At 38.3% G+C, this 21,628-nt stretch overlaps 1 protein-coding gene across 2 annotated transcripts in view; it reads right to left on the bottom strand.

Annotated features, from left to right (window-relative positions):
- Positions 1–21,628, bottom strand: part of CTTNBP2 (cortactin binding protein 2) — a 154,715-nt gene that overhangs the window by 60,375 nt on the left and 72,712 nt on the right. The window contains exons 4-8 of one of the 2 annotated variants that reach the window (XM_060020788.1): positions 19,823–21,452; positions 13,668–13,871; positions 12,140–12,239; positions 4,357–4,507; positions 1,152–1,403 (exon numbers count right to left, since the gene is read on the bottom strand). In XM_060020788.1, the coding sequence (XP_059876771.1) occupies positions 1,152–1,403; positions 4,357–4,507; positions 12,140–12,239; positions 13,668–13,871; positions 19,823–21,452 (2,337 nt within the window). Of the gene's footprint in view, positions 1–1,151; positions 1,404–4,356; positions 4,508–12,139; positions 12,240–13,667; positions 13,872–19,822; positions 21,453–21,628 lie in introns of those variants that run through there. The other variant, XM_060020789.1, reaches the window with a different exon arrangement.

A 21,628-nucleotide genomic window follows, 5' to 3' on the forward strand; every position in this document is an offset into this window, starting at 1 on the left:
TCCCCAGTCTTCTAAATGTTATTGCTAAGTCTATCAATCTAAACTACAGAGCTGATTCTTTTGCTCCTTTGTACAAAACCTTTCAATGGTTTTACTCTGACTAGTAAATAAAGCTCAAACTTCTTAAGACATCACTGAAGGCCGGTGCCATACTGTGGAACTTCTCACTACTCTTCATTAGCTCAGGTGGAGCTGTTACCCACCTCCCTACTTCTGGTCTGTTCCTACTGCTCCCTCCATCTGAACTACTCTCCTCTCCAGTGATGGGTGACAAATTTAACCCACCCTGCAAGACCAAAATCGTTTCCATCTCCTCCAGAATGAGCCATTCCTGAGCCTAATATTCTGCAACTCTGCTCTCTGAAATACGTGCACTCTCTCTTCCAAAAAATAAAAATTTGCATTTTTGTACTGTTCCAACCACGTGTCTATTACCCTTGTTTTAAATTTTTTGAACTTCTCTTATCCTACACTTGTCTTGTATCTTGCACCCTTGCCACTGAACTAGGAGTTAACTAATCGCATAAATGATTCCTGCAAATGTTAGCTGACACGATGCCTTGCACTCAGGAGCTTCCTGATAGATTTTCATTGTTAAAGCAATATTATTGCTCAAGTGATTTAAATAGAAAAAGAAGCATGAATGGATGGCTTACTATTTCATGTTATTTCCTTAATAATCAGAATCTTTCTCTCTTCTAACTGACGAGTGAAATCTAGAATGCCCTCTTATGTATCATAAGACAGCACAGGTAGGGCTAGTGAGGGAGTTCAGAGTACAGGACATGTGTACTTGAATCCTGGCCCTCCCTCTAACTCATGGCATGGTCTTGGTACGGAATCAAACAACCCTGTGGACTCTATCAACATCCAACTTTTCCTCTAATTTGACATGAGATAAAATGTCTGGAATTACTCCCACATTTGTTAAGAAACTCCAAACTGATTTTTGTGATTAAGTCACATATACGCTTGGCCGTAAATATCTGCTGGACAAAAAAATGTTGGTTTGTACTGGAAGCGGATCATCTCCTGCAATGGTACTGCTCAGTCCCCAATTATACAGGTGAAACACACTCAGTCAATAGCAGACAACTTCACCACTCATCAAATTACAACTGTGTAATGAGGCCAGCTGCTACCAGACACACCTTAAAACCTTTTGAAGCAGCAATATGGGCAGCAGTCCAGCCTTTGCTGTTGGCGTGGTTGATGAGGTCTGCAGGAACAACAGGCTTGGATGTGCCCTCACGACTCTCTTCTCCTCCGTCCAAGTCAAAGACGCCTGACTCGGGCTCCTCATGCAACGAGTTTCCACGAGCTGGGGCCCTATGGTACATGAGAAGCTTGAGGCTGTCCACATTACCAGTGTCCACAGCTGCATGAACTGGTGTCCAGCCATCCTGAAAATAAAACGACCGGGGGAAAGGGTTGATTACAACATCAATGTTGAGAACTGTGTTATTTAAAGTTCACCTCTACATGTTCTTGGGCATGGACCACTGAGCTGGGAAAATCAGGCTTCCGATCCTGAATATCACAGATGAGCTAAGTTCTCAGACCACTGTCAATTAGTGTATTTTCCATTGCTATGACTCGTGTTTGCTATTTGGTAAGAATTTCCTCTTAACAGTTGACCATTTGGAGTGAACAGGTACTGCCCAGGATGGTAGCTAACCATTATATATGGTAAAACAAAATCTCAATTTAATATTATGAAAGAGAATGAACTTTAGCATAAAGATTTTTTTAAATTTATATGCAAATATAAAGTTACCAGTACTGTACTAAATGAATGCTGTTATAAGCCAGTTTTACCTACAGGGAAGAGTCCTAATTCTAGTTATCTTAAAATTTTATGCCACTGATTTCAGAAGGAAAGATTCTAGATAACAGAGAAAAGGCAGACATAAAGGAAAAACAAAGTCAAGTAACCTCATGAGATACCTATCAGCCTCTATGGAGCTCTCTGTGACTGCAGCTGGATATTGATAAATGCAAGCTTAGAAAATGCTCCAACTAAAATGCTTGGGCCCATTCTCTAGAACATATTATACTTTGAAGCCTCAACCGTCCACTTAGCTGGTTGCTAGAGCAGACTCACAACTCTTTCCTAGCACAGTGGTTCTCCAAGTGTGGTCCCCTGACCAGCAAGCAGCGTAAGCACCACCTGTGAACTTGTTAGAAATGTAAACTGTTGAGCCTCATCCCAGACCTACTGAATCAAAAATCTCAAGGTTGGGGCCCTGCAATCCGTTTTAACAGCCATGTGGGCAACTCTGCTGCACTAAAGTTTGACAAACACTATTCTAGGGGAAATCCTGATCCCCTCTGTAGTCTCTCATTTTTATATAAAGATAGGTCTGCCTTCTACTCAGGTATCCACCTTCATTAGATTTTTAAGACTTTCATAAAAGAATTGAGAATTATTTCGGTGATACGTATTTTGGCTTCATTTTATTTTCCCTTTGGCCTATTTTTTTCATTTCATTTCATTACAAAAATAACAGGGAGAAGAACAGACAATAAATGGTCACCATCTACATTTAGACTGAGTCATCTGATCACTTGCTAAAGCTCTCACTGAATGATGTGGCTTTTTCTCTAGTTCTGTACTTCATATCAAGGGAATCGACTTGGCCAGCAGCAGACCATGGCTGGGCAGTAGCTGGAGTACCATATAGTCCTCCGGTGTAGCCCAGGCAGATAAAGTGTTTCATGGCTTGTTCTTTGTTGGGCTGTAGATACCTTTACATGGGTATCAGCCTTAATTAGGCAACAGAGTGTAAGTGCTCCTGACCTTCCTTAATTTATATTACAAAGGCCATGCAGTTACTTCTGAAAAATTTTAAATCTTTCATTCTCCTTTGATTTCTTATTAAAAATCATGAGAAATAATTATTCCCTTAAGATCCTTTATCAATTATGCTATTTATCTCTGTACTTTGGAGCCTCTGTACTTCTAACGATTTCATTCAGCTTATCAACAACTAGCTTGAGAGCATGGATTTGTGTTCTCTAACTTATAGGATGTGACTTTTTATGTTGAACTACTTATTTTTCATTCAGATAATGATGTAAAATTCATTCCTTTTTCATATGTAAGGCAGAATTTTATAATGAATGTGTAATACCACAGATTTCTTAAATAAAAATATAAAACAACATGAATCTGGACTATTTTCTCAGATTTTCAAAAAATAAATAGAAAGTATATTAAAGAAAAAAAGCCCTTGCAATAGGACTCAATGGAAAATGTCTATACCTAGCTTATATCTCTGGTTATACCATTAATTGTTTGTTTTCTTCTGAGAAATTAAGAAAATCCAAAATCTAAGAGTGACCTTAAAGTAGGTAATGCACCTTTTTATCCTAGAAAATTTTAAGGGTGTTTGCTATGAAATGGATGCACAGTATAGTCAATTCTCTATTAACAGAAGAGATCCAAGGTTCAGATAACCTTTGGAGATTAAGATGTCTACACTTGTCTTTCATCAGGGATATCCTGGAGGGTAGTGATTATTACACTTTTCACATTCTGGGAAGCTGAAAAAAAAAAAAAAAATAAATTCCTGATCCTAGTGAAGAGTGGGCTCCATTAAACCCACCAGTCCTTAGATGGGCCCCCACTGGAGAAATGCATGCCAGTGTACGAAGGCTGATTTCTTGGTCCTTAAATCTATCATGATAGGTTGATGAAGACCAGTTTGGGAAGCTGAATTGAGAAGTTTCTTTCAAATGCATTTCTGTGTGGCTGAGCCAGAAGTATTATCCAAGGACTCTTCTGTGGATCAGATTCCAAATTTCTTCAGTTTCCAAGTCCCTGACTTCACCTGTGCACCCTGTACGGGAGGTACCAGAACTGTGTGGGATGGAGTCAACAGCTACCTCAGCCTGTTAGGCTTCATAGTGGGTTTCCATACACAGTGCTTCAAGTTCTGACTCAAATTAGACAATGACCTTGAACTCTGAGGTGTTGCATAATCTTAGCAACAATAAACGTCAGTCCTGGGAAGAACAGTGAGCATAAATAACCTTCCTCTAAGTACTGGCAATGGGCACTGTCTTGCCACAAACTCCCTCCTGTTTACACATACTACAAATGAGCACTACTGTGGACAGTGACGACGACCTCGATGACAGCTGACCTTTGTCCATTGCTTACAATTCCCAGGCACTACACCAACTACCTTTAAAAAGAAAGGCTAATGAGCAAGCTTCTAATAATCAGATGCTCAAATAAGACAATGTCCTTACCCAATATCCTCAAAGCAAAACAAAACAAAGCAACTGTATTTCGAGCTGTAGAGTTTGGAGACGTATTGTAAATTATAGGACAAAACCCAAGGTACTCACTCTGGTTTTTACACTTCGGTCAGTTCCAGCTTCCAACAAGAGTTTAATACATTCGTTATTTCCATTTTTACAGGCCAGGTATAGAGGTGTCTGTCCTCCATCAGCAGCATGATTAATATTAGCATCATATGCAATTAATAATTCTACACACCTAAATGCAAGATTATGATTAATTACATACAAACTGGGTTTGATTTCTGAAGTACCACCTGACCAAGATATTAAATAGAGAAAATAATGCTAGAGCAATTCTGCATCTTTATTTACATGAATTATTAAATATATGTATCAATTATTCCTGGTCTTATTACATAGATACTGTTTTTAACAAGCCTGGAAGATGTATTTTAACTACTCCCATGAAAATTTAAAATAGCAGCTTTGATCAAGTGTGAATATGTGGTTTATGACAGTTCTCTGCAACCAAACTGTGAAAGTAGTCCTTGGAATATGTTTAACTGTGCTTGACATATATATTATTTGTGGTTCAAAATAGTTTGAACCTTGAAAAAAGTCAGGCTGCTGAGTCATTTTGAGATTTCCACTTGAGAAAATAATTAAAAATAGCACAGACAGCAGGGCACCATTTGCCTCCACTATAAAAGGAAGTACGGAGACAGAAAAGGGCCATCTTGGGGAGAAAAGACAGCAGAGGCTGTCCTGTCTCCTGAAGTGGGGCTAGTTTATGAGGAAAAAGACACAGCTAAGCAGAAACACATTGCCCTGAGAATCAAGAAGGAAAGCAATGAGGTAAATTCAAGACTTCACGGCACTTAGGAACTAACTTCAGTTTGCAAAATTAGATGAGAATAAACTTAAAGAAGAGTGATAAATCATCAAATTAAGAAGGAACTCACATCTTTGTTTCTTTGCTCAGATGCATGTTTTTTTCTTGGCTTCCCTTGGCAACATCTGGTTTGTTTATGCATATTTTTAAAATAAGTTACGTACTAATGTGTATCTAATACACATTTAAATTAATCAAGCCCTTGCATTTCACCAGGGTTCTCCCTTTTTGCAAAACCATCCATGCCTCTGTTCCCATGACTGTTATACTATCCAAGCAAGTGGCCCTACAGATTGCAGGCTGGCAGTAAAGGTAAAAGTGTAGCCCAGGAGAAGAATCTCTCCTGGAGGACTTAGGATACATGCAAAAAGTAGCAGCAAGATCAGTAGCTCTGATCCTCAACAATAAACTCAGGGTGATGAGACAAGTTAGACACACAGAAAAAAAAAAAAAATACTGTACTTTATGGATGCATTTTGAATTTTTTAAAATTTACCTTTAGGACTAGTAACATTAGTGTAAAATGTAAAACCCGTACTTCAAGAATTCTGAGATTTGTTAAAGGAAACATTTCTATCGGGATGGTAAAATAAAAAAGTTGAACACAGCTTTCACTCTCCAGAGCCTGCCATTTCATCACAGGCAAATAAAGCAATTTAGCTATATTCTATTTTATTATTAAAATATTACTTGATTTTAGAAAGTTATATCTATAGTCAACTGACTTATTAAGCTACTGAAGAAATCACTGCTAAACTTACGTATATTTTACTTGATAGGCTCTTTTTGGTTTTGTGCTGTAATTTCTTTCAGTACGTAAGCTCTGCTTCAATTTTTTTTTAATGATAAAACAAGTGAATAATTGGGATTTAATACTGAATAAACTGCCAGTAGGAAGCTATAAGAGTATTACAATTAATATAATTCTATGTTTTACGTTTAATGCCATCGCACATAAAAAAGGTTTTTAGGTTGTGGTGGTGGAAAATAGTGAACAGCAAAGTGTTTAACAATCTGTTATATAACCACATACACAGTCGGCTGACCTTATCTGCAGGTTTCACATCTGCGGATTCAACCAACCCCGGATGGAAAATACTTAGAAAAAATCCTAGGAAGTTCCAAACAGCAAAACTTGAATTTACCACATGCTCGCAGCTATTTACATAGCATTTACATTGTATTACGTATTATAAGTAACCTAAAGATGGTTTAAAGTATACGGGAGGACATGCGTGGGTTATATGCAAATACAGCACCATTTTATATAACGGACTTAGAGCATGCTCGATTTTGGTATCTGTAGGAGGTCCTGGAACCAATCCCCCATAGACAGGAGGGATGACTTTATGTTGATATGCTAAAAATAATCTTCTTCGGAAGCAAGTTCATTCACATGAGGTTTGGAAACAGCATACTCCTCTTCTTCATTTCCCTCATATACAAACATCTATTATTAAGAAAAGCAAATTTAGGAAACTTTCACAAGCCTCATAAATAGCCTCATCCACCAGAGGGCAGAGAGCAGAAGCAAGAAGAACTACAGCCCTGCAGCCTGTGGAACAAAAACCACATTCACAGAAAGATATACAAGATGAAAAGGCAGAGGGCTATGTACCAGATGAAGGAACAAGATAAAACCCCAGAAAAACAACTAAATGAAGTGGAGATAGGAAACCTTCCAGAAAAAGAATTCAGAATAATGATAGCAAAAATGATCTAGTACCTTGGAAAAAGAATAGAGGCAAAGATCGAGAAGATGCAAGAAATGCTTAAAAAAGACCTAGAAGAATTAAAGAACAAACTAACAGAGATGAACGATACAATAACTGAAATGAAAACTATACTAGAAGGAATCAATAGCAGAATAACTGAGGCAGAAGAATGGATAAGTGACCTGGAAGACAGAATGGTGAAATTCACTGCTATGGAACAGAATAAAGAAAAAAGAATGAAAAGAAATGAAGACAGTCTAAGAGACCTCTGGGACAACATTAAACGCAACAACATTCACATTATAGGGGTCCCAGAAGGAGAAGAGAGCGAGAAAGGACCAGAGAAGATATCTGAAGAGACTACAGCTGAAAACCTCCCTAACATGGGAAAGCAAATAGCCACCCAAGTCCAGTAAGCGCAGAGTCCCATATAGGATAAACCCAGGAGAAACACACCAAGACACATAGTAATCAAATTGGCAAAAATTAAAGACAAAGAAAAATTATTAAAAGCAGCAAGGGAAAAATGACAAAAAACATACAAGGGAACTCCCATAAGGTTAACAGCTGATTTCTCAGCAGAAACTCTACAAGCCAGAATGGAGTGGCATAATATACTTAAAGTGATGAAAGGGAAGAAACTACAACCACGATTACTCTACCCAGCAAGGATCTCATTCAGATTCGATGGAGAAATCAAAAGCTTTACAGGCAAGCAAAAGCTAAGAGAATTCAGCACCACCAACCAGCTCTACAACAAATGCTAAAGGAACTTCCCTAAGTGGGAAACACAAGAGAAGAAGAGGACCTACAAAAACAAACCCAGAACAATTAAAAAAATGGTCAAAGGAACATACATATCGATAATTACCTGAAACATGAATGGATTAAATGCTCCAACCAAAAGACACAGGCTTGCTGAATGGATACAAAAAGAAGACCCATATATATGTTGTCTACAAGAGATCCACTTCAGACCTAGGGACACATACAGACTGAAAGTGACGGGATGGAAAAAGATATTCCAGGCAAATGGAAATCAAAAGAAAGCTGGAGTAGCTATACTCATATCAGATAAAATAGACTATAAAATAAAGAATGTTACAAGAGACAAGGAAGGACACTACATAATGATCAAGGGATCAATCCAAGAAGAAAATATAACTATTATAAATACATATGCACCCAACATAGCAGCACCTCAATACATAAGGCAACTGCTAAAAGCTATAAAAGAGGAAATCAACAGTAACACAATAATAGTGGGGGACTTTAACACCTCCTTACACCAATGGACAGATAATCCAAAATGAAAATAAATGAGGAAACAGAAGCTTTAAATGACACAATAGATCACATAGATTTAATTGATATTTATAGGACATTCCATCCAAAAACAGCAGATTACGCTTTCTTCTTCAAGTGCGCACGGAACATTCTCCAGGATAGATCACATCCTAGGTCACAAAGCAAGCCTCAGTAAATTTAAGAAAACTGAAATCATATCAAGCATCTTTTCTGACCACAACACTATGAGATTAGAAATGAATTACAGGGGAAAAAACATAAAAAACACAAACACATGGAGGCTAAACAATACGCTACTAAATAACCAAGATATCACTGAAGAAATCAAAGAGGAAATCAGAAAATACCTAGAGAAAAATGATAATGAAAACACGACGATTGAAAACCCATGGATGCAGCAAAAGCAGTTCTAAGATGGAAGTTTATAGCTATACAAGCCTACCTCAAGAAACAAGAAAAATCTCAAATAAACAATCTAACCTTACACCTGAAGGAACTAGAGAAAGAAGAACAAACAAAACCCATAGTTAGCAGAAGGAAAGAAATCATAAAGATCAGAGCAGAAATAAATGAAATAGAAACAAAGAAAACAATAGCAAAGATCAATAAAACTAAAAGCTGGTTCTTTGAGAAGATAAACAAAATTGATAAACCATTAGTCAGACTCATCAAGAAAAAGAGGAAGAGGACTCAAATCAATAAAATCAGAAATGAAAACGGAGAAGTTACAACAGACACCGCAGAAATATAAAGCATCCTAAGAGACTACTACAAGCAACTGTATGCCAATAAAATGGACAACCTGGAAAAATGGACAAATTCTTCGAAAGGTATAACCTTCCAAGACTGAACCAGGAAGAAACAGAAAATATGAACAGACCAATCACAAGCAATGAAACTGAAACTGTGATTAAAAATCTTCCAACAAACAAAAGTCCAGGACAAGATGGCTTCACAGGTGAATTCTATCAAACATTTAGAGAAGAGCTAACACCCATCCTTCTCAAACTCTTCCAAAAAACTGCAGAGGAAGGAACACTCCCAAACTCATTCTATGAGGCCACCATCACCCTGATACCAAAACCAGACAAAGATACTACAAAAAAAGAAAATTACAGACCAATATCACCGATGAATATAGATGCAAGAATCCTCAACAAAATACTAGAAAACAGCGTCCAACAACACATTAATAGGATCACACACCATGATCAAGTGGGATTTATCCCAGGGATGCAAGGATTCTCCAATATATGCAAATCAATCAATGTGATACACCATATTAACAAATTGAAGAACAAAAATCACATGATCATCTCAATAGATGCAGAAAAAGCTTCTGACAAAATTCAACACCCATTTATGATAAAAACTCTCCAGAGGGCCTTCCCTGGTGGCACAGTGGTTGGGGGTCTGCCTGCCAACGCAGGGGACACGGGTTCGTGCCCCGGTCCACATGCCACAGAGCGGCTGGGCCCGTGAGCCGTGGACACTGAGCCTGCACGTCCGGGGCCTATGCTCCGCAAGGGGAGAGCCCACAACAGTGAGAGGCCTGCATACCGCAAAAAAAAAAAAAAAACTCTCCAGAAAGTGGGCATAGAGGGAACCTACCTCAAGGTTCCAACCAGGTTGATTCTTTATAGGAACCAACATATAAAGGCCATATATGACAAAACCACAGCAAACATCATTCTCAATGGTGAAAACTGAAACCATTTCCTCTAAGATCAGGAACAAGACAAGGCTGTCCACTCTCACTACCATTATTCAACATAGTTTTGGAAGTCCTAGTCACGGCAATCAGAGAAGAAAATGAAATAAAAGGAATACAAATTAGAAAAGAAGAAGTAAAACTGTCACTGTTTGCAGATGACATGATACTATACATAGAGAATCCTAAAAATGCCACCAGAAAACTACTAGAGCTAATTAATGAATTTGGTAAAGTTGCAGGATACAAAATTAATGCACAGAAATCTCTTGCATTCGTATACACTAATGATGAAAAATCTGAAACAGAAATTAAGAAACACTCCCATTTACCACTGCAACAGAAAGAAAAAAATACCTAGCAATAAACCTACCTAGGGAGACAAAAGATCTGTATGCAGAAAATTATAAGACACTGATAAAAGAAATTAAAGATGATACCAACAGATGGAGAGATATACCATATTCTTGGATTGAAAGAATCAATACTGTGAAAATGACTATACTACCCAAGGTAATCTACACATTCAATACAATCCCTATCAAATTTCAATGGCATTTTTTACTGCACTAGAACAAATAATCTTAAAATTTGTATGGAGACACAAAAGACCCCAAATAGCCAAAGCAGTCTTGAGGGAAAAAAACAGAGCTAGAGGAATCAGACTCCCTGACTTCAGACTATACTACAAAGCTACAGTAATCAAGACAATATGGTACTGGCACAAAAACAGAAACATAGATCAATGGAACAAGATAGAAAGCCCAGAGATAAACCCACACACCTATGGTCAACTAATCTATGACAAAGGAGGCCAAGACATACAATGGAGAAAAGACAGTCTCTTCAATAAGTGGTGCTGGGAAAACTGGACAGCTACATGTAAAAGAATGAAATTAGAACACTCCCTAACACCATACACAAAAATAAACTCAAAATGGATTAGAGACCTAATTGTAAGATCGGACACTATAAAACTCTTAGAAGAAAACACAGGAAGAACACTCTTTGACATAAATCACAGCAAGGTCTTTTTTGATCCACCTCCTAGAGTAATGGAAATAAAAACAAAAATAAACAAATAGGACCTAATGAAACTTCAAAGCTTTTGTACAGCACAGGAAACCATAAACAAGATGAAAAGACAACCCTCAGAATGGGAGAAAATATTTGCAAACGAATCAACGGAGAAATGATTAATCTCCAAAATATATAAACAGCTCATGCGGCTCAATATTAAAGAAACAAACAACCCAATCCAAAAATGGGCAGAAGACGTAGACATTTCTCCAAAGAAGACATACAGATGGTCAAGAAGCACATGATAAGCTGCTCAACATCACTAATTATTAGAGAAATGCAAATCAAAACTACAATGAGGTATCACCTCACACCAGTTAGAATGGGCATCATCAGAAAATCTACAAACAACAAATGCTGGAGAGGGAGTGGAGAAAACGGAACCCTCTTGCACTGTTGGTGGGAATGTAAATTGATACAGCCACTATGGAGAACGGTATGGAGGTTCTTTAAAAAACTAAAAATAGAATTACCATATGATTCAGCAATCCCACTACTGGGCATATACCCAGAGAAAACCATAATTCAAAAAGACACATGCACCCCAATGTTCATTGCAGTACTGTTTACAATAACCAGGTCATGGAAGCAACCTAAATGCCCATCAACAGACAAATGGATAAAGAAGATGTGGTACATATCTACAATGGAATATTACTCAGCCATAAAAAGGAACGAAATTGAGTCATTTGCTGAGATGTGGATGCATCTAGAGACTGTCATACAGAGTGAAGTAAGTCAGAAAGAGAAAAACAAATATCGTATATTAACGCAGGTATGTGGAACCTAGAAAAATGGTACAGATGAGCCGGATTGCAGGGCACAAGTTGAGACACAGATGTAGAGAACAAACGTATGGACACCAAGCAAGGCAAGTGGTGGGGGGGATGGGGGTGGCGGTGGGATGAATTAGGAGATTTGGATTGACATGTATACACTGATGTGTATAAAACTGATAACTAATAAGAACCTGCTGTATAAAAAACAAACAACAACAACAAAAAAAGAAGAGCAAATTTAGGATCCTACTTTGCATTTAAATTCTCAAATATGTTTAGTTGAATTTATTTGCCAATGGATCTTAAGCACTAGTTTACACATTCAGCCAGAACTAAAATATGTGTGCAAATTATAAAGAGGCTCTTTTCATAGGAAAAAAAAAAAATTAAGAGCATCACTTACTTGAAATGTCCCTGAGCAGCTGCAGCACACAAGGGTGTGAAGCCATTTTTATCAGCAGCATTGACTTGGGCTTCTGCATTCAGCAGCAATCTCACACAGTCTATGGATTTTAATAGAAAGCCATTTTAATTCCTCACTTAGTCATGATGAACCAAATTCTGTACGAGCTGTAGACAAACACTAACCCCAAGGGACCTCTCTGATGCACAGCTCATCTGACAATTTGTTTCAGGGCCGCTGTGAGACTCCACAGACTGTTATAAAGGGAAAGCGGCCCCTTTCCCCCAGGATTGTAATACCCCAGAGTCACCAACTAAGACATGACTTCTTTCTCTTTTTTTTGGCGGGACGGGGGGAGAGGAGCTGCTGATGAGTGAAAGGACCGTCATATGTCAGAAAATGTTTTATCAGATTTTCCCATCAGTCAATCCCCAAAAATAATATTACTGGATGGAGAACAAAATCCATTCACCAAATTGATATACCATTCTTTGTATTTAAATAGTTAAATTCTTACTTTATGATGTTTAATTTAATCTCTAAAATGCTTTCATGTTGTGGTCATCTTATACTTAACTCCCTGAATGAAGATCAAGGAGAAGCCACACAAAGTCATCAGACTCAGGCAAAAATAGCACCTAGACCTCACATTCCACATGTTATTAACTAGACTGAATTTCTTTAGAGAAAATTCCCACAGTACTTTGGAAGAAGTACTCCAAAATACTTTTAAAATAATGAGCTATCATCTTGTAGTTTACTAGAATCTTGCATGTAGTCCACTCGAACAGAGAGAAGCTCTGAAAACTTCCAAGGAAGCCACATTATGTGAATTATCCAAGGATCACATGGCTTACATATGCAATACTATTTGACTTTGTTCTTGCCATCGAATCATCTCTTTATCTGCACTACTGTATGTTTTAGTATATTTGACTCTAAGATTTGCTTTTCAAGGAACAAGATTAATTCCCCGACTTCATCGATATGTCGTTTATAATTGTACAACCTCTCCGTTCTCTTAAAAAAATCCAAATAACTATAAATTGTTCCAACTACAGAACAATTTCAGACCCATGACCTTTCCTAACTACTCAAACTTTCCCTCACTGCAGCATGTGCTAAAGCCCTAAGGCTTTGCTTTCACAGACACCAGCTATTTCTAACAAATTAGAGCTATTTTGTCCTGGCCAAAGCGATAACATATGGGGGGGCTTTATTTGAAAATGTCCTTTACAGTTACTAGACCCCAAATTTCTACAAACCGAATACATTTCATTGTGCATAAAACAGAGATAACTTTTTGCTATCTGCAGTAAAAGTTTAGATTATTACGGAACTGTCCAATTTGGATTTTTAAAATGCTTATAAAATCTTTAAATCATGTAAAAAAGTTATTTATTCTACCTGAAAGAGAAAATTTGAAACCTAAATTCACCTTTTGCTCATAACAGTGGTTACAGGTGCTTTTGATTCTGCATCCTTTTGCAAGAGGGTGATACAGTGAGGTGAGATGCCACCATCTTACCTGTATGTCCATCCTTAGCAGCAGAATACAAGGCAGAATGGCCATCTTCACAGGAGTAATTTATGTCCAGTCCTTCTTCATTAAGCAGCATTGATAATAAAGTGACATTTCCCTGGGCAGCAGCTTGCTGAAGAAGGGTGGGCCTGCCAGCCAGGGGGGCAGGACCACCACGCATTAGCAAAGGGGTTAGGGAGGGTGACCAGCCTGTGGGTTAAAGTGACCCTAGTTAGAGAGTAGGAGCAAGGTCAAGAGACAGATATTACCCACTCCTTTCTGAATCACACACACACAGACACATGAACATGTACCCCTAGAGGATTACGTGGTTTCTAACATTATCAATCTGTTAATATTTACTTTAGCATAAATCTGTACTGTTATTTCAATCTTGTATCTACTGTTAGTTAAATTAACATACATGGTGACAAATTATTTTTAGTCATCAGTCTTGCACAGATAAGTGTTAAAGGGGTGATTGGTTTCAGGAAACTAAGAAAGCTGTCTCGATTTGAAAGTTCAAACGCCTCCTCAGGGTTTCAAAACAATTTGAATTTTAAAATTATGTACAGATTTCCTCAATTTTGGGTATCAACTGATAGATATCTTTAGGTATAAGATATAGATAATTCTAAAAAATAGAAATTTTCCTTTTTCTACAATGTTTCCAAGGTACTTAATATAAATTTTACATAAACCACTGAGATGGACCAAATACTGTCAAGGAATCTATTTACATTCCTTGAATTCCCTTATTTGGGAAGAAAAATAATGGGCAGCCAACTTCTATTCAGTGTCAAGAGCTAATAGAAGCACAACATATATAGACTATACCAGCACAAATATTCAATACACAATTTTGAAGACTATGTCATCTGGCCATCTTCACATTTTGCACCAAAAACTTTTCATCAGCCACAAAACAGAACACTCTACCATAGAGTTTTAACAAAAGTCATTAAGAGTTATCATAGAGATTTCTCATCAGTATTTAGCAGCTTTAGAAGAGAATCTGTTAAGTGTGTGAAGTCGGTTGCATATAGCATGGAAAATTTTCTGAATTCTTCCTTGATCAAAAGGCTGTAAAAACAGTAAAGTAAAAATGTTTATTTAACATGATAATATAGGTACTTAGTGTATTTTAGGCGTAAATACAATTAACTTTCAAAATAAGTCATTTTTATTTCTTCCTTATGGAGCCCCCAAAACCTGAAAGTTGGTGTGTACATGGGGCATATGTGCACATATTCACTCCTGGGGTACACTTTCTACCTCTGTCTGGTAACATTCTCTGTAGTAAGATACAATAGTGGAGCTTTTATATTCCCTGCACCTTGGTAACAGGATAATATTCTAAGTACATGGGTGTTATATTAATATGTAATAAACTCATAATTGAATCTTGAATTATTGGCCTTAAATTATTTCACTAAGTATTAAAAAAAAGTGCATATCAAAGTATTTCTCAGTATTTTAAAGATCCTTTGGGGGAAAAAAAGCAGTTTCTACAAATGAAACTGCTTATTAAAAACTGGGTATTATATCTTCAGAATCAATTATTTGGGTCTCTGAGTAACTTATTGCTTTTACCTTATTAGACTGCAATAACATAAAATTCATTGCTCACAAAATTAAATATTTATCTAAACTTTACGATATTTTCCCATTGATATTCATTAGCTCTTCTTACAAAAGTAAGATTTTTTACTTCATACTTACAAGAAGGCTCCTCTCTGATAACATTTTACCTTTTGTATTTTCTTAAAAACAAAGAAACAAGCCCACAAAAATTAAATCAGTACTTATTAGAAATAGATGATAAACAGAGAAATTATAAACACCAAGGTATGAAACCTTGACTGCAAAGCAAACACAAAAGCAATTCAAACGCATTGGCACTGTGGTCCTCTGTGGAATAGGAGGGACTGTGGCTCATGCTCAGTCAGTCTGTCTATCTGTCTCTCTCCCTTTCCTCCCTCCCGACCTTGACCCCAGTCCCCTTTCTGTCTCTCCCTCTGTCTGTCTCTCTCAATCCCTCTACCTCACCCCAGGGGTCTCAGTTCTTGACACCCTTTTAAGAATATCAACTGGTATATATTAAATGGTTTCCTATTCTTTTGGGTTTTGTTTTCATTTTTCTTTTTTTAATACAATTCTAGACTTTGGGGGACAATTAAAATATAAATATATTTTAACTTTTTTAATGGAAATAGTCCATTATGGAGATAATTTCCTGGGAAACTCCATTTCTAATGTTAAGCTATCTTAAGACAAAATATTTTATTCAAAAATTTTCTCAATCTCTAGACCACTCAAGAGTCTTACAGTTCTGTTATACAAAACTCCAGAAGAATATATATCAATTTTATTTTCTTATTTTAAATACACTTAATAATCTTTTAAAAGTGAAAAATGCTTTATAAATACCAAGTATTCTTAAAGTTTAACTACATTTTTTTATCTCCACTATCATTTCAATTTTCTCCAGCACAGGCAAGCTTAAGTTATTATAATAAATCCTGCTATAAAGATGGGAAAAATAAAACTTCACCATGAGAGTTTACTGTTCATTTGAAATTCCGGACAATGATAAAAGTGATAATATTTAGTTGACTGGTTAAGTAATGGTTAAGTAATGATAGAACAGACCTGCAGTCATACAGCTACTTTAATGATGTTAGAAAAAGGTCATTCAGCTTTGCAGTATCATGTGCAAACATTAGTAAAAGTGAGCATCTGGCAGAACGTGCAGTGATGAAGGGAACAGACAGAACATGCAATGGCAGAGGAGTGAAGAACAGCTTCTGGCATCAGCTTCAGAGTGTGGAGAAGGTTAATCTCATTCATAGCTCAGATCAATCTCGTTTTCTGACTTAGCCTTTAAGCCAATTAAACATGGAGGATAATTTTTTAAATATATGTTTACCTAAGGAAAAAAATCTGAACCAAATTAAATAAAATGTATCAAATAATAATTTTTTAAAAAAACAGAAACAACGCTTGCAAGGGTATGGAAACTCAGTTGCCTGGGGTGATTTCTGGTTTAGGCTTCTGTTCACCTAACAATTAAAATGTGTTCATTTGACAAGGTCAGCAGCAGCAAGAAATTCTAATTTGTTTATAATTTTAAAGGTTATTTAAAAATTTAACATTTAGCTATAACACTGCTAATCGAGTTAGAGTAATTTACAACACAATTCATTAAAGTGGTATCCTTCGTCATTGCAATTCTCCTCAGTGCTTTCATTTAACCATAATTGTTTATCATACATATAAGCTGACATAGAAACAGATTTTTAGAGTTTGAAAGATCATGGGATCTAGATTTCCAAAGAGGGAGAGGTAGTGAGATGCTATTTGAAAAATTCAACAGGCAATTTTAATACATCTTTTTGGTTTGGAACTATTATTACTTTTTTGGTTCAGTGCTTTCATTTTTAGATGGAAAAACTAATAGCTCAGAGAGAATTTGCTCTTTAGGGTAATACACAGCAAGGAGCAGAAATGGACTAACGTTGCATTTTTATACTCAGTCCAGTGCTTTTTTCATCACCGACATTGGAAAACACATCAACCAGGTATTTGATAGACATGCTCTGTCCCCATGTCCTGCTCTTAGCAATCACAATGACATTAGTGGCTATTTACAAGATGCATACCCTTCACTGAGCCTATGTTTTGGCGAGGCACATGCTCACCCAGGCACAGGTAGGTTAGGAAGGAGGATGGGGGGTGCTTCCTAGTTGCAGCGGGCACAGCAGCAAAAATAGGGGCATCTAAATGGAAAACAGGTGAAATCCTATATCTCATTTGGAAAGTTTAGGTTGACCTACATCCACGGTTGAGTTATACACCCCAACTATGTAACTGCAATAACATTTCTATCCCCCAATAGAATGTTCAGTAAATTCTTGCTGATGACTAATAACTTCCACTGCCTCCATTTTCTCCTAATAAACTATATCTTATAATCAAATGACAAAAAAGCTTGTTACCGCACCAAACGCAATCCTGCAGTTCTAAGAATATTTTGGCCAAACTGCAAAATCAGAGAACAGAAAATGAGGAACCAGTTTCACGGATCTTCAGTGACTGCTATTTCTTTGGTTCCACTATTTATCCTCTTTTGTTCTCTAGACACAAGCAAAGGTGTTTTTTCAGAGGAGTTATGGTTCCTTTATCCAAAATCCCACGGTATCCTAGGCAGGGCATTTTAGTGAATAAATAATGGACTAGGAATTCTCTGACTTTAAAGGTTAACTTAAAATCCTGCTGTCAAAAGTTCTTCAGTCACGGATCCTGATTTTAAAGCTTTTCCATGGGAAACAAAGGGCATTTGGAGCTGGACTCTGGAACACAGTAATGACCAAGGCAACTACTGGCAAATCACTAGGGTATAAAGCAAAGATGGCTTTGTATTTTTTAAAAAACTGGCAAAATTCATGTATCCCAGGAAGTGTTTTCTGTTTTATAGTCTATGCATTTATGTCAACAGCACTGCCATGTCCCCAAACATTTTTGGAACTTGTGTTTTGCAACTACCTTAAGTCCTTACAGCACATTCTCTGATGCTCCTTGAATGGTAGCAAAAATTCCTCCTTTGAGGGTGGATTTAACTTGTGGCAAAGAGCTAACATCATTTTAGGCCATGAGAAAGGCCATCCAGCTCAGTAATACCATTTTAGATTAAAAAAAAATATGGAATGCTCAATGCCTGGAAAGACATCCCAAAGCAATACCAGAGTCAATTCTAAAGGAAATTTTCAAAATGCTTTAAGCAACAGTAAATTGAAGCAGTAATAGCCCCTCTTTTTGTTCATCACTCATGCTGCTCTAAGCTCAATACCATGCTCTTTGTACATTATGATATTAAATCCTCCTAACAGCCACCCTCCCCAATATGAGCAGCATAAGCTCCATGTTAAGGATGAGAAAAGTTGCTCAGTTCAAGAAAAATCCCCCAAAACATACAGCTGTCAATGGCAGAGCTAGATTCCAAGGCAGATCTGACTGACATCAAAGTCCATGCTGTTTCCAATTCCCAATTTTGCCCCTTAAAATATGAATCTAGCCTCTCAAAGAGCTTAATTTCAAGGAGACAGCTTATAATTGGATAAATAAGTCCCATTATAATGCTCTCATTACCTGATAAAATTAGCAAGTACAGTACTACCTGTTTTTCTTATTCCCATGCTTCTCCCTAAATTTTAAATATAACACAGCTCAGATCTTCCTTTAATTCTTAAAGTTCTCTCTCATTAGAACCAACAGTCTCTACTAACCACTAAGATCCTGGGGTAGAAGAGACCCTGCAAAGTTTCAACAGAACTATGACACCGTAACATTATTTTAGAGCCACATTTACTCAGTGAAAGATGAATGCCAATAAAAAGCAATGCTTCCTCTAGCACTATATAACGAAAGGGAAAAATCCAGTTCTTTATCGATTCTTTGTTCAAGAGTCCCAGATTCGGTGACTTCATAAACCACATCTGCAATGGAAACCTTCTCTAATATAGTCCACATGCTATGTTATCCATCTGTGCTCAAGTGTTAGGAGATGACAGCTCTAAATAACTTCTGAAATAAACTAAACTTAGAACAGAGACTTACAAATATACACACTATTTTTGAGGTTAAAAAAAATAAACACCAAACTGATATTAAAACTTAGGATATACCAATTACAGAACACCTCTAATCAATTTGATAATCCAAGGTTGACTGTAGTGTCAATAACTACTTGAAAGCATTCTTTCAAATGTCATCTCAGAAGGGACAGAACTGACTGTCTGGCAATGGCTCACTAATACTGAAGTCTTCTGAGACAGATATTTAATAAGAAGGACGAGCCCTTCCTCCCATGGAAATGCTTCAGTCTCTCTAAATTAATGGTCTCCATGTGCTCCAAACCACTACTTTCAGGTTATTTTTAAAAGAAGACAACACTTAGCATAACAAAACCACAATTCATATAGCAAGATGAATCACCATACCCCGGAGCCTTTAGAGCAAAACACAAAAAAAGAGAGGAAAGAAATAGGGAAAAAAAAGTACCAAATTAAAAAAAACGTTTCAAGGCAATGTGAAGGAAACAAAGGCAAGTGAGAGGACAGGCCACATTCTTAAAGAAGGGTATAACATTCCAATCCCTTTACCTGATGCTGTTACCAGGAGGCTGTCTGAGGCACCTGCTCTACAGGATGAGGCACTAACAGGGTTTATGGAAGAGCGAAAGGCAATGGTGGTGGGAATGACAAGGGAACTTTCTGAACATGCAGGTTGGTTCAGTCCAGGGGTTTCAGCAGGCCAGGCACCCACCTGAGACGTGGCCAGGGCTGAAACGGCACAGCCTGCAGGTGCCACAGTTAAATCTATGGATGGTTTTGGTGGCAGCTGAGGGGAGGAAGACTTAAGGAGATTCTCCTCACTTATTACCCTGTTCCCTTGTGGCAAACTGGAAGGAGGCGAAGCCACAGTTTTGTTATCAACTTTGGCCCCTGCATTGGAGGCCCTGCTGCTATCCATGACAACCTTGAGTTGCGGGTGCGGTGGAGAAGGAGTGTGGGAGAGCCCTGGCTTTTTGGGAGGGATGGGAGGAGGGTTTCCTCTGTCAACTCGTGCGGCACCGGGAGTCTTTAAACTGGTCCGACCGACGGGGGGGTAGGTGCCAACGTCCCCCGTGGGGGGCACTCCAGGTCTCGGGGGCGCTCCTGCTGGAGGGCTCGTAAATCTTGACAGTGCTTGGGTCACAGTATTCCGAGCTAGCTGTTTGGCCACTAGGTTGTCACGACTTGTAGGAGATACATCTCTGGATGGAGGACTTTGGGTGGTGTTCCCGTTTTGGTCTGGGTCATTAGCATTGCCCTGAAATCGAAACCGAGCCGCTTGGATTCGCGGGTTCAGGCCTGGATGCAGAGGCGCGTTGGCACACGGTGAATGTAAACTGTGAGGAGGTGGGGCGGGCGTGTGCCCAGCGGCCGGGGCGGCGGTGCTGGGAAGCGGGGATGCGCTACTGGTTAAATCTGGTGTTGAGCCGCTGCTCGGTCCATTTTCCTCAATTCTGTTTGCGCTTGGAGGTGGGACAGTGGGCAGAGAGGAACCAGTCAAGTCACCGTGGGAAGCCTGCCTGTCGATACCTGGCCTGACCAAGTCGGCACTGGCACACGCATTCCCCTTCACATTGGCAGAAACTAGGGGGCTCCCCATGGCAGGCTTTACAGGCACGGTCAAAGGTGACTTCTTCACGGGGTCAGTGCTCTCTATCGCTAAGTCTGTCTGGCATGCAACAGATCTTGTCATCAGTCCCTCTGTTCCCACAGATATAGAGACCAAACGTCTATCTTTTGTCTTCCGGGGGAGAGAGAGGCTGGGTTTGCTGTCGTTTCCCCTTTTCAGTTGCTCGATCATCTTCTTCATCTTGTCTATCTCCTCTTTGAGGTCAGTGGTGTGTGCTTCTTCTCGGTGCAGCTTGGCACGAAGCTGTTCCCGCTCTGTGTCAAACTCTGAGAGCTGTTTTTCCATCTGAGCTTCCATTTCTGTGCTTCTTCGTTTCTCAGCAGCGAGTTCCTCTTCTAACGCACTCGTCTTTTTCTTCTCCTCTTCCAGTTTGGCCATCACCTCTTCTAGCTTCTGGGCCTCCTCTAGGACTTTGCCTGAGAGCTGCTTGCACTCCTTGACCAGCATCAGGACCACGTGCTTGTTCTTGCCTCGCTCCTCCTCCAGGCGGGTGGCCAGCTTCTTGTGCTCTTGCTCAAGGGCTTGGAGCTGAAGCTTTTCCATCTCCAGCTGAAAGAAATGCACAGGACAGCCCTGATTAATAGGCAGAGGATTCTTTCAGCCAAAGAAGTGGAGACATTTTTATTAATTTTGTAACAATTACATGGTTTGGGTTAAAGTGCCACATTTCTGAAATGTGTTGTGAGATGACAGATAATATTTTAGAGACTCATTAAAATGAGAAA

The sequence above is a fragment of the Delphinus delphis genome, chromosome 9 (assembly GCF_949987515.2).
Source record: "Delphinus delphis chromosome 9, mDelDel1.2, whole genome shotgun sequence".
Classification (NCBI taxonomy): Eukaryota; Metazoa; Chordata; class Mammalia; order Artiodactyla; family Delphinidae; genus Delphinus; species Delphinus delphis.